At 35.7% G+C, this 14820-nt stretch overlaps 1 protein-coding gene across 1 annotated transcript in view; it reads right to left on the bottom strand.

Moving 5' to 3' along the window:
* Positions 1-14820, bottom strand: part of LOC107592166 (CUB and sushi domain-containing protein 3-like) — a 223387-nt gene that overhangs the window by 170621 nt on the left and 37946 nt on the right. The window contains exons 16-18 of the mRNA XM_016281569.1: positions 10448-10636; positions 9238-9407; positions 4272-4428 (exon numbers count right to left, since the gene is read on the bottom strand). Of these exons, the coding sequence (XP_016137055.1) occupies positions 4272-4428; positions 9238-9407; positions 10448-10636 (516 nt within the window). The remainder of the gene's footprint in view (positions 1-4271; positions 4429-9237; positions 9408-10447; positions 10637-14820) is intronic.

Here is a 14820-nt window from a genome sequence, read left to right as displayed (position 1 = left end):
ATCTGTGTGGACGATGACACTGTTTTTATCTGCTCCATGTGCCCGGTTCACTTGCTGTTCCAGCAACTTCCACTCCATCATCAGCTTTAGTCAAATAACCTGATAGCTGGGGAATTTACTAAGTCGTGTTTTTTATGTTGTATTTGAAGTTTTTCATTTTTTGAGCCCCTCTCTTTTTTAGAATTGCTGACATTTTTACTTATTGAGTGTTGTTCTTTGCGCGACCATTTCCAGAATACTCCAGAACAAAGTGAAGAGAGGTGAATGCAGACATACTGGTGGGCAGCAATCACCTGATAGATACATGCGCATATCAAAATCAAATATAGAATAAATGCATTTGATTGGTAAACCAAATTCAAACTTTACGTTTCAATCTCAAATGGTAACGCATGGAATTTACGGGAAAGCTCAACTAAATAACAGCGCTAATAAGTGGGGGGCGTGGTGGCTTTTTGGCGATCGGTGCTCCAGTCAATCTACTCCACAGCCAATCACAGGCCCCCTCCTTGCTCGGGCCCCGGGGCTTCAGCCCCGCCTAGCCCAATGGTTAAAACGGCCCTGACTACATGTGTAAGTGGGCAGAATAAGCTGCAGAGTTTATGACAGACCTAATATAATTTTTTTATTTTTTTCTATATGCATTTGAAAGAGGTCTCTTCTGCTCACCAAGGCTTCATTTATTTGATTAAAATACAGTAAAACATTAATATTGTGAAATATTATTACAATTTACAATATATTACAATAAAGAACTGTTTTGTATTTAAATATATTTCAAAATGCTATTTATTCTTATGACAAAGCTGAATTTTCAGAAATTATTCAATTTCAAGAAACATTTGTTATTATTATCAATGTTGAAAACAGTTTTTGTAGCTTAATATTTTTGTGGAAACTGTGACTACATCCAAATGTACATTTTATTGTATGCATTATGTATTATAAAACATAATATTTAATGTGTGAAAGTCTTGTGATGCTTTTTGTTACTGGAAAAATAAAATAAAATAAAAAATATAAATTATTTCCATATTTTTGCAACAAAATAATTTTTTATGATGTATGGAAAGCACTCTATTTTTTCCACCCTCTCCTTTACAAACGCACACACATTCTGTACAGTACAGACACATACCCGCACACACAGAAATGTACACACACACAGAAACCTGTTGTCAGCGCTGCTCTGATGATTTTTTTCAGTAAAACAGTTTAACAACTTAAAAGCTACATGTCATTTCTCACAAGCGAGGTAATACGGCGCTGTTCTTGAATCAGATGAACTTACAGTTTCGCTATTACTTGAGACTCTGCTGCCGAACTCTGTTGAGAGACGCACAGACTCAGGTAATTCACATACTTTTAATCTCTCTCTCTCTTTCTCTCTCATAATTGCATTGATAACTGAATTATTCTGCTATCAACGGCTCAAGCCTCAATTACTGGGTCTAAAATGGCGTTTTGGAATTACAAATGGAGGCGTGGGATGACACGAGTTAGAAATTAATCCTACACACGAGCGTTTTAAGGGCAAAAACCTGATGAATGTCTTGAAATACAACATCTGAACTATTTTTGAGGTGTGGTAACCATAGTATAAGTGGAATACCTGACTCCGGTCTGTTAAATTATTAGAAAATAATGCACACCCGAGGTATTATTGCATTATTTCCACTTATTTTATTTCGGCATTAGTATTTTCTAATAATTCAACATCGTTAATTATTCCTTACTAATATAATATAATATAATATAATACAGTCAAACCAAAACGTATTCAGACACCAGATATCATTTTTGATATTTTTTTTACTAGTGGGTGCAGGACACTATAGTTCATTTAAGTAAGTGAGGATAGCAAAATAAAGTAAACTGTGACATATTATACCCAAACATTATTCATAGAGTGGACTACCAGTAAAATTTATAAAAATTTGGGACCAAAATTCAGACACTTTGACCTGACCATGTTTTGCTTAAGTATTATCTGACATTATCAAGATTAATTTGTTCTGACACAGTTTAACTCTTGAGTTCTTGTCATATTTTATTACCATTTTCTAAACTATAGCGAATAAACTAAATAAATAATGTGTGAAATGTTGAAGGTGTCTGAATACATTTTGGTTTGATTATATTATATTATATTATATGAAAAAAATCTATCTGAAATGGTGTGAGACTAAATAAGGAAGACATTTTTGGGTGAACTGTTCCTTTAAACGATACTTTGTTCTGAGTTCTCTTTCACTTTTTTTAAGTGCCAAATACATGTTATCAGTGCCTGGTAGACAAATGAGAGGTTGTCAGTGCAGCGCAGTAAACGAGCAAGTCCATCTAAGCGCCTCCAGCGCTGGGCACTAGTAAGTCACTCCTCCATTCTCAAAGAGCCGAAGCGGTGCTCAATACCGCTTCGGTTTCACACTCATGTTTTCCTCACGCTGGGACTTTACTGTTACGCGACCACCAGTTATAATCCTGCTGCAGAGCTTGTGCATGCTTTATGATTAAGATATGAAATAATACGGCACTGTGAACTGTGGTAGACACATTAGAAAACTTCTCATGAGAAAAGAAAAACCTATAATTTCAAACAAAGGAAATTAAGAGTCTCTGTGCTTTCTCAATGGCACTAATAATCCATGCATACGATGCCGCTAATTCAAAGGGTTTCATTTAAAAAGCAATAAACCATGTGTGTGGTGGAGCGAGTGCTGGGAACAATTAAACAGTTCAAGCAGACAATGAAATGAAGATATTAATCCAAAAATTAATTGAGCTAATATATTCCACTGTGAGGTGAGAGGTGGCTTATGGCACAAAGATTGAGAGGGAGCAGGAGATCTCATTCATATCTGTAGGCATTTGCACATAGAAATGCATGTAGAAATTACTACACCTGCCCATAATACTGTATTGACAACTAGATTATTTAGTTGTAATTATTTTGCTTCTCTGTATATTTGTGAGACTGTAAACTGTAGCAAAACTGTTTTGCTTATTTTTCTTTAGCATACAGTTTGGATGTCATATTTCAGTCATTTACGTCCACGATGGTCAGATTATCGTTCTTACAATTTGATAAAACATTGGTTCCGAAAAAAGATAAGAGGCTAACATTTGAGTAAATCACTTGTATTATCAAAGAGTAACATTTTAATTACTTACCAAAGCCAATTTTTAATGACATTTGTCACTTGGTGAGTGCTCATTTTTGACCATTTTTGTACAATATCAATGCAGTGACAGCATCCTAAATGTAAACCTTTATGCATTCACTACTGTTCAAAAGTTTGGAGTTGGTAAGATTATTCTGAGGGAAAGAAATGAATACTTTTATTCAGCAAGGATGCATTACATTGAACAAAATTGTCAGTGAAGTCATTTATAATCTTATTAGAAATGTATAATAATAATAATTTCTATTTCAAATCAATGTTGTTCTTTCTAACATTCTATTCATCAAAGAATCCTGAAATCAATGTATTAAATCATATTAGAATGATAGCAGAATAATGCAGCAAACCACAAAAAAAGCTGTGACAAGCAAGACACAAAAAAAAGATGTGCATTAGAGGAATAAATTATATTTTAAAATATAATCAAATAGAAAACAGCTATTCTAAATTAGAATAATATTTCACAATATTACTATTTTTACTGTATTTTAGGTCAAATAAATGCAGCCTTAGTGAGCAGAAGAGACTTCTATCAAAAACTGACCGCAAACTTTTGAATAAGAAATGCTGGAATTTTTATATGGGTGCAGGAGTTCAGCACTCAGACACATTTCCACAGAGGACTCTCATTTATCAGTAAATTATGGGCGAAGCATTGTGCGAGAAAATCCGTTTTAATTGAAGCTTTATGAAATCCAGATGGGACTAATAAAAGTACAGTAATTTGCAGCCTTGGTAGGAGTGAATTTAATTATCATCAAAGCTCATCAAGTCTGAAATATTAGTGAAACACTGGTTGATGTTACATGTCCCACTTGCTTCTATTAGCTTGTGGGCGACACACGACTAGTTTCAGGAGTTTCTGAGCTCTACACACGAATTTGTGAACACCCCAAATTAACTTAACTTAAATGTCTACAGCATGTGCTTCACTCTTGGGTAATAAAAGCTACACCGGGCAGGCAGCTGACTAAGAGCTACTGAAGTCATGTAATCTAAGTCTGGTTGTGACAGATTAAAGGCTGGAAGCTCTAGTGTGTGTGTTTCTACAAGCATTGTGGAAGAAAGCAAGTGTACAAGAAGACTTACTACTGTAAACCAGCTTAAAACCCTCAGCCGTATCCTCTTGATCAGAATAAAACTCCAGCCACAGGTGATTCGACGTGCTGGTCAACGACTGACCTAACATAGAGGAACCTGAGAAACCTCCCAGAACTTCTGCCGTGTTGTCTGGACCATCATACAACTGGGGAAACAGACCAGAAAAGTCTATAGGGTTTCCCAGCAAACAAAACATGTCCTAAGAATGTTTTACTAATGTTAGGAAAACATTATTTCTGAATGTTCTCAGAAACATCCAGCTTTGAAAAAATTGCAAAAAACGTTTTATCTTGGTCAGGTGAATGTAAAAAAAACATTAAGGGAATGTTACATTTTTTATCATTTTGCAAACATTATGGGAATGTTACTTTCAAACGTTCTCTGATTTATTTGAAACAAGTAGCAAGCGGTCTAAAAAAAAACATTAGACTAACATCCAACTAAAATGTTTCACAAAAACATTCATTATGTATTATGTATACATAATGTTTTTGTGCTAAAATTGTGAAAACGACCAGAAAACTTTATGCGGTTCTATTAACATTACTAGAAGAACGTTTGTTCATAACATTGCCAGAACATTTTCTGTTAGGTGGATTGACGTTAACGTGTTGCTAAGCAAACAATACATTGCTTTAAGCATTTATATCCATTGCAAATAGACAAATATTGCCCAAAATAATAAATTTTTGATTAGATGACGTGTTTTGGTGCTTTTAGAATCAAATGAATGTGTGTTGCAAGCATGACTCTGACACCGGTGTACATACAGAACTTACCTTAAGAACGTCACCATGAGACAGATTAAAGGTGCTAGCTGAGATGTTGATTCCTTTTCCTGCCTGTACTTGAATGTTGTAGATGCACTCGTGGTTGTTCTCGTAATTGCGAGGGTAGTTTGGAGACAACAGGACACCGGCGTTCTTGGAAACAGTTGAGCCGCACTCAGCTATGGACAATGGGGAACCGTAGTGACATAGTGGAACAGCAATGCGTAAAAAGTGTAAATTTGGGGAAATAAAGAAAAAAGCACAAATCTAGGTATTCAGAAAGACAACATATCATCAAAACATGCAGTAGATTTAAAAAAACACATCTTGAACAACATATTTTGTCACTCATTAGTTGCATTAGAGTCAGTACTGTATCAATGCAATGCGTTTAACTTGACCATCAATTTTCAACACATGAAGAAAAATCATCCGCAGTTTCTGTCATCCTCTGTCATGACTTGTTATTTGATTACACTGTCAAAGGGTAAGAAATCATACTCAAAATTGGATAATAAATAAATAAATAAATAAATACCACATTTATTTCCATAACTAGATTAACATGAAACATACTTTAATTTTATAATACCATTACCATTTAAAATGTTTATCAATTGAAGTACTATTTTAATAATAAGTTTTATATAATAAGTACACTCTAAAAATGATTCATCAAAGTTGTAAATAAAATACAGATTGGAGTATGTTTTACAAGAAAATACTGTTTCAGTCTAAGAAATTGTCTTCAAAATTAATGCATATTTACTTCCAAACTAGATGCAAATCACTTGATTTGCATGTTATAACAATTAGGATAATACCATTATGCATGCTTTTAAAAGTATTATTTATAAAAGTAGTATATGCTATATAAGTAAGTACTTTGTAAAATCAGATTTTTTGACGATTATTAGAATACATTTCACAAGAAAATACAATTGCAGTCTTTCTAATTCATTTGCCGTTTCCTTGTAATTATTTGTGAAATGTACAAGCAATTTTGGAGTGAAAATTGTTTAAGTAAATGTTTTTTCAGTGTATAATACGTATAATAAGTAGTATTTATTATACTGTGCAGCAAGCTTTGAGTAGTACACTACTACTCCATTCAAAACACAGTACAACTCAATAGCCTGTCGTCGCTGAACTCGAATGCAACCATGAAGACTTGTCAAACTCTGGACGTCCAAGCAAATGAGAGCAGCTGACCACGTACCCACACACCTTGGCAGAGGTGCACTCCATATGCGCCGTCCACCGCCCAGGCAAGTGATTTCTCGAGCGCCCTGCAGGCGGTAACCAAGGTCACAGGAGAACGTCAGAGTGTCGCCGATGCCAAATCTGCCACCGCTGTGCCTGCCAAACTGGGGCACACCAGGGTCCTCACAAGGCTCCAAATCATATTCTAATAATAAAACGAACAGCAAAAAGTTTAGCCGGAAACCTAGTTAACCTCATTTGCTGGTGCTGGTGTTATGCAGGTTGAACTTTATTGTATGCTAAAACTTACTGTAATATGTCTTTGCAGGATGTGACAAACATAATTCATGTAAACTGCAAAAATCAGGAATTAGTTATGAGCTCTTTGGCTCTGTTCCGAACCCTAGTGAGCTACCGCATAGGCAGCATTTTAAAGGAATAGTTCACCTAGAAATGAAAATGTGCAGAACATGTACTCATCCTCAGGCCATCCAAGATGTAGCGGAGTTTGTTTTTTTATCAGAACAGATTTGGATAAATGTAACATTGCATCACTTGCTCACCAAAGGATCCTCTGCAGTGAATGGGTGCCGTCAGAATGAGAGTCCAAACAGCTGCTAAAAACATCACAATAATTCACAAGTAATCCACACCACTCCAGTCCATCAGTGTCTTGTGAATTGAAAAGCTGTGTGTTTTTAATAAACAAATCTATCATTAAGATGTTCTAACTTCTGGGTAAAATAAGAGTGCCCCATCCACAATACTGCTTTCTCCAGTAATAAAGTCGTCTTGTCTGACTCAAGAGAGAAATGTGCACAGATCAAGCACTGTTTACAAGCAAAAACAGTTCAAAAGAGCTCTAAAAAAAATTATACGTAGAATTTGATGTGAGAGACAATAGGAGATTTAATTTTTCACTGGAGGATGTGTTATTATTGATTATTATGGACTTATATTTTGGTAGTGACTGTTTTAAAGTTAAGGTGCCTTAATGATGGATTTGTTTCTTACAAACAAGCAGGTTTTCACTTCACAAGACGTTAATTGATGGACCGGAGTGGTGTGGATTACTTGTGGATTATTGTTATGTTTTTATCAGCTGTTTGGACTCTCATTCTGACGGCACCCATTCACTGCAGAGGATCCATTGGTGAGCATTGATAATGCTAAATTTCTCCAAATATGTTCCTGTGAAGAAACAAACTCATCTGCATCTTGGATAACCTGAGTACATTTTAAGCAAATGTCATTTATTTAGATTTTTTTTTAAGAATCATAGATTCTTATGCTTATGATTCTGATGCTCTAGAGGCAAAGTCTGCTTCAAAGAGTAATCATTAAAAAAGAAATCAAAATTGCTATTTAGTATCTAAAAATTACTGATAAAGATAAATAAAAATAAAATAAATGTAAACTTCCCATTTAAACTTCTTCATGTATGTATGACAGGTGGACGCTGATGTGATTTAGGTTAAAAACGCATAAATACTCAGTACATGTCAAACGATCTGTAATAACAGACAAAGCAATAGTGATCACATAACAAAAACAGTTCCTCACACTTGTGTGGTGCAACATTAGGCCTACTGTCTATGAAGTGAACAAAGGACAGAGTTCTTACTGACACGATCTAGAACTTCATTAAAAATAAAGTTCATCCACTCTTTCCCTAATGTTGGGATCAGAAGGAAGGCGATGCAAAGACTGTGTTTTTTCACAACACATTTTTATCGTTTGGTTTCTGTGTAGACCTGCGTTCGGCTCTCCCGTTATTTACACTGCATGCGTGAATCGGTGGGCGGGGCTAAACAGGCAGTGATGCAGAAGCAGGCGTTGATCTTCTCCTGCGGAGGCGGGGTTTAGCCACACTATTACGTCATAAAGTGACACATTCCACAACCTGTCGTTTGGCAGATTGGCTTCAATATAAGCTGTTCAATATAAGGATGTTTTTATAGTACAATGACCACTTATATGTCAATAGATCAAGGGGATTTTGATTTCTCAGTTCTTGACCCCTTTAAAGTCATATACCATTAGCTTAGCACCATGCTAAAGTACCATTCTATTGGAAGTGTCTTCAGGTCTTCTTCGCCTGAGGAGTGCTAATTACTGTAGATGAGGCAAATATTTAAACTACTGTCATGTATTTGGTAGAAGAATTATCACAACAGTTATTAAAACGTTTAGAAATTTGTTCCTGATAAATGACACGTAGTTCTTCTCGTTGCTTTATTTTAGCATGGTACTTCAGTCTTGATATTCAACCAATGTCTCGTGTAACATCACATCATGATTCACAGAGTAAACAGAGAGTGAACATTTACCCTGGGTTATCTGCAAGCACTTAAACAATCAATTAGAGCTATGATAGCAACAGTGTGAATCATTTACACACATGTAAATGATACGCAGAAACGGTTAGTGGAGGACCGCAGCTGCGGTTTCAATTAGATCCTGGCGCAATGAGTTCAGATGACTTTGATGGTCGATGGCAACGACATGAATTGCTTGTTTGTCACTTTTTGCTTCCTCTGAGCTCTAATATCAAATATTCAAATCTATTTAGAAACACAATGTGCTCAGCATATGAACGCTTCCACCTTGTCACTCCGAAGAAAAACATTAGACTAACATCCAACTAAAATGTTTCACAAAAACATTCTATGAGCGATGTATAAATAATGTTTTTGTGCTAAAATTGTGAAAACGACCAGAAAACTTTATGCGGTTCTATTAACATTACTAGAAGAACGTTTGTTCATAACATTGCCAGAACATTTTCTGTTAGGTGGATTGACGTTAACGTATTGCTAAGCAAACAATACATTGCTTTAAACATTTATATCCATTGCAAATAGACAGATATTGCCCAAAATAATAAATTTTTGATTAGATGACGTGTTTTGGTGCTTTAAGAATCAGATGAATGTGTGTTGCAAGCATGACTCTGACACCGGTGTACATACAGAACTTACCTTAAGAACGTCACCATGAGACAGATTAAAGGTGCTAGCTGAGATGTTGATTCCTTTTCCTGCCTGTACTTGAATGTTGTAGATGCACTCGTGGTTGTTCTCGTAATTGCGAGGGTAGTTTGGAGACAACAGGACACCGGCGTTCTTGGAAACAGTTGAGCCGCACTCAGCTATGGACAATGGGGAACCGTAGTGACATAGTGGAACAGCAATGCGTAAAAAGTGTAAATTTGGGGAAATAAAGAAAAAAGCACAAATCTAGGTATTCAGAAAGACAACATATCATCAAAACATGCAGTAGATTTAAAAAAACACATCTTGAACAACATATTTTGTCACTCATTAGTTGCATTAGAGTCAGTACTGTATCAATGCAATGCGTTTAACTTGACCATCAATTTTCAACACATGAAGAAAAATCATCCGCAGTTTCTGTCATCCTCTGTCATGACTTGTTATTTGATTACACTGTCAAAGGGTAAGAAATCATACTCAAAATTGGATAATAAATAAATAAATAAATAAATACCACATTTATTTCCATAACTAGATTAACATGAAACATACTTTAATTTTATAATACCATTACCATTTAAAATGTTTATCAATTGAAGTACTATTTTAATAATAAGTTTTATATAATAAGTACACTCTAAAAATGATTCATCAAAGTTGTAAATAAAATACAGATTGGAGTATGTTTTACAAGAAAATACTGTTTCAGTCTAAGAAATTGTCTTCAAAATTAATGCATATTTACTTCCAAACTAGATGCAAATCACTTGATTTGCATGTTATAACAATTAGGATAATACCATTATGCATGCTTTTAAAAGTATTATTTATAAAAGTAGTATATGCTATATAAGTAAGTACTTTGTAAAATCAGATTTTTTGACGATTATTAGAATACATTTCACAAGAAAATACAATTGCAGTCTTTCTAATTCATTTGCCGTTTCCTTGTAATTATTTGTGAAATGTACAAGCAATTTTGGAGTGAAAATTGTTTAAGTAAATGTTTTTTCAGTGTATAATACGTATAATAAGTAGTATTTATTATACTGTGCAGCAAGCTTTGAGTAGTACACTACTACTCCATTCAAAACACAGTACAACTCAATAGCCTGTCGTCGCTGAACTCGAATGCAACCATGAAGACTTGTCAAACTCTGGACGTCCAAGCAAATGAGAGCAGCTGACCACGTACCCACACACCTTGGCAGAGGTGCACTCCATATGCGCCGTCCACCGCCCAGGCAAGTGATTTCTCGAGCGCCCTGCAGGCGGTAACCAAGGTCACAGGAGAACGTCAGAGTGTCGCCGATGCCAAATCTGCCACCGCTGTGCCTGCCAAACTGGGGCACACCAGGGTCCTCACAAGGCTCCAAATCATATTCTAATAATAAAACGAACAGCAAAAAGTTTAGCCGGAAACCTAGTTAACCTCATTTGCTGGTGCTGGTGTTATGCAGGTTGAACTTTATTGTATGCTAAAACTTACTGTAATATGTCTTTGCAGGATGTGACAAACATAATTCATGTAAACTGCAAAAATCAGGAATTAGTTATGAGCTCTTTGGCTCTGTTCCGAACCCTAGTGAGCTACCGCATAGGCAGCATTTTAAAGGAATAGTTCACCTAGAAATGAAAATGTGCAGAACATGTACTCATCCTCAGGCCATCCAAGATGTAGCGGAGTTTGTTTTTTTATCAGAACAGATTTGGATAAATGTAACATTGCATCACTTGCTCACCAAAGGATCCTCTGCAGTGAATGGGTGCCGTCAGAATGAGAGTCCAAACAGCTGCTAAAAACATCACAATAATTCACAAGTAATCCACACCACTCCAGTCCATCAGTGTCTTGTGAATTGAAAAGCTGTGTGTTTTTAATAAACAAATCTATCATTAAGATGTTCTAACTTCTGGGTAAAATAAGAGTGCCCCATCCACAATACTGCTTTCTCCAGTAATAAAGTCGTCTTGTCTGACTCAAGAGAGAAATGTGCACAGATCAAGCACTGTTTACAAGCAAAAACAGTTCAAAAGAGCTCTAAAAAAAATTATACGTAGAATTTGATGTGAGAGACAATAGGAGATTTAATTTTTCACTGGAGGATGTGTTATTATTGATTATTATGGACTTATATTTTGGTAGTGACTGTTTTAAAGTTAAGGTGCCTTAATGATGGATTTGTTTCTTACAAACAAGCAGGTTTTCACTTCACAAGACGTTAATTGATGGACTGGAGTGGTGTGGATTACTTGTGGATTATTGTTATGTTTTTATCAGCTGTTTGGACTCTCATTCTGACGGCACCCATTCACTGCAGAGGATCCATTGGTGAGCATTGATAATGCTAAATTTCTCCAAATATGTTCCTGTGAAGAAACAAACTCATCTGCATCTTGGATAACCTGAGTACATTTTAAGCAAATGTCATTTATTTAGATTTTTTTTTAAGAATCATAGATTCTTATGCTTATGATTCTGATGCTCTAGAGGCAAAGTCTGCTTCAAAGAGTAATCATTAAAAAAGAAATCAAAATTGCTATTTAGTATCTAAAAATTACTGATAAAGATAAAAAAAAATAAAATAAATGTAAACTTCCCATTTAAACTTCTTCATGTATGTATGACAGGTGGACGCTGATGTGATTTAGGTTAAAAACGCATAAATACTCAGTACATGTCAAACGATCTGTAATAACAGACAAAGCAATAGTGATCACATAACAAAAACAGTTCCTCACACTTGTGTGGTGCAACATTAGGCCTACTGTCTATGAAGTGAACAAAGGACAGAGTTCTTACTGACACGATCTAGAACTTCATTAAAAATAAAGTTCATCCACTCTTTCCCTAATGTTGGGATCAGAAGGAAGGCGATGCAAAGACTGTGTTTTTTCACAACACATTTTTATCGTTTGGTTTCTGTGTAGACCTGCGTTCGGCTCTCCCGTTATTTACACTGCATGCGTGAATCGGTGGGCGGGGCTAAACAGGCAGTGATGTAGAATCGGTGGGCGGGGCTAAACAGGCAGTGATGCAGAAGCAGGCGTTGATCTTCTCCTGCGGAGGCGGGGTTTAGCCACACTATTACGTCATAAAGTGACACATTCCACAACCTGTCGTTTGGCAGATTGGCTTCAATATAAGCTGTTCAATATAAGGATGTTTTTATAGTACAATGACCACTTATATGTCAATAGATCAAGGGGATTTTGATTTCTCAGTTCTTGACCCCTTTAAAGTCATATACCATTAGCTTAGCACCATGCTAAAGTACCATTCTATTGGAAGTGTCTTCAGGTCTTCTTCGCCTGAGGAGTGCTAATTACTGTAGATGAGGCAAATATTTAAACTACTGTCATGTATTTGGTAGAAGAATTATCACAACAGTTATTAAAACGTTTAGAAATTTGTTCCTGATAAATGACACGTAGTTCTTCTCGTTGCTTTATTTTAGCATGGTACTTCAGTCTTGATATTCAACCAATGTCTCGTGTAACATCACATCATGATTCACAGAGTAAACAGAGAGTGAACATTTACCCTGGGTTATCTGCAAGCACTTAAACAATCAATTAGAGCTATGATAGCAACAGTGTGAATCATTTACACACATGTAAATGATACGCAGAAACGGTTAGTGGAGGACCGCAGCTGCGGTTTCAATTAGATCCTGGCGCAATGAGTTCAGATGACTTTGATGGTCGATGGCAACGACATGAATTGCTTGTTTGTCACTTTTTGCTTCCTCTGAGCTCTAATATCAAATATTCAAATCTATTTAGAAACACAATGTGCTCAGCATATGAACGCTTCCACCTTGTCACTCCGAAGCTGTATAGAAAATTGAATAGATTTCATATTATGTAAAGATATGAGTTCTCGTCCTTGAACATTCAGCATTAAGGCTGGAATGTTAATGGTGGAAAGCTTTTGTCTGCAGTTTCACGCCTGATACTTTTCGCATTATGCATGTCTGCTTCTGTCAATCCCATCAATATTCAGTACCAGAAAAAGGTCAAGCGCTGTTTTCATCAGGTAATATATATTAGGCTAATACAGGAACTTGGCTTCTGGATAATTGTATGGGTATTCATAACTCCAGTCCTTAATTAATGTATATGATGGCTCAAGTAAACATTAGCCAAACCCTATGGGCTCTTCTCACAACTTGGCTTTATATCAGAACAGCATGTCCTCTAACAATGCATTATGCTGACCTAAAATAAATAGTTCAGCCCAAAATCTGTCCAACTGGAAGGCTGTTCCCCCCCATAACCAGTGTTATTTTAGTATCGTAGATACTGTATACAATTATAGTTTTTTGTAATATCTTAAATTAGATTTTATTTGCACATTTTCTGTTTGCACTTTAATTTACACCAACACACACACACACACACACACAATGTTAAAGTTATAGTAATTTTGTTGTTTTTTATTTTATTTTTTTAGTTTCATTTTTTTTAAGTACTTCAAGCTAAACTATGCGACAATTAGACAAGTTGGTGAATTAAAATGATAAAAATAATCAATTCAGCTGTCGCTTATTTGAAGTAACAAAAGTTTTGTTTTGTTTTTGTTTTTTTTGTTAATGATAATACCCTGTCTCTAAAAAGGATAATCTTTAAAGAATATCTGGCTTTGTTGATAATTTTGGGTCCGTTTTGGAGCTCAGTTGAATGGAGAAGATCTGTGTAAAAATTCTTTGCATTATTCGTAGAAAAAAAGTGTTACCAAAAAATTATTGTAACTAGTCACAAACAGATATTCGGTGCACCTGCTTTAAAATACTGTTGGCTTCCTGGCGGTTTCTCGACTATGAGCTCATATTTTGCTGTCAAATATGTTTCTTTTCCACTTTTACGTCCAAAGGTAGATCAACTAATTCCATTAGACAGCAGCCCGGTTTAACCCAGTGCCCAGTGGGTATCCGGTGGTGACCGTGCAGCGCAGCAGGATGATCCAGTGGGGATCTGTGACTAATGAAAAACGCAGCCCAAAGCCAGCTCTAATATCAGCCAGCAGTTCACCGCTAAAGTCTGACGACAAGACTGCCGGCAACACTGATAAGACTCAGACTTTCAATAAGCCACTGAGACGAAGCGCAAGCTGTTGCCAATTGATTACCTTTATCAATGTACAAAACACCATCTATATCTAATTGCTGCTATGACTTTTCATAGAAACAGGCTTGTAGGAGCTGAGGACGATAGCGGCTGCTCTTGTCCTACAATAACCTTTGATAATATCCTCAGATTTAGATTCATTATTAGATCTTATACTAAAGGATGGTATGGCTATCACATTCATTAAGGAAAAAATAATTATGTAAATTATTGCACTGTTAGCAAAATTTTGTGCTGTAAAAGTTTGCAATTTTTAGGAAAGAATGGGTTTATCATTTCACAATGTAGGTAAAAATGGTTTTACAAACAATCTGCATGGAAAATTGTGTAGCTCAGTGTTTATGTAACTTGTCACACTGAACTGATTACGTAAATTTATGTAAGAATGGTTTCATGAATGATTTACAGAAAAAATTGCTTTGCTCAGAATGCAACAAT

This window comes from Sinocyclocheilus grahami, unplaced genomic scaffold (genome assembly GCF_001515645.1).
Source record: "Sinocyclocheilus grahami isolate Dianchi unplaced genomic scaffold, SAMN03320097.WGS_v1.1 scaffold150.1, whole genome shotgun sequence".
Lineage (NCBI taxonomy): Eukaryota > Metazoa > Chordata > Actinopteri > Cypriniformes > Cyprinidae > Sinocyclocheilus > Sinocyclocheilus grahami.
This window is presented reverse-complemented; position numbering and strand designations above follow the sequence as displayed.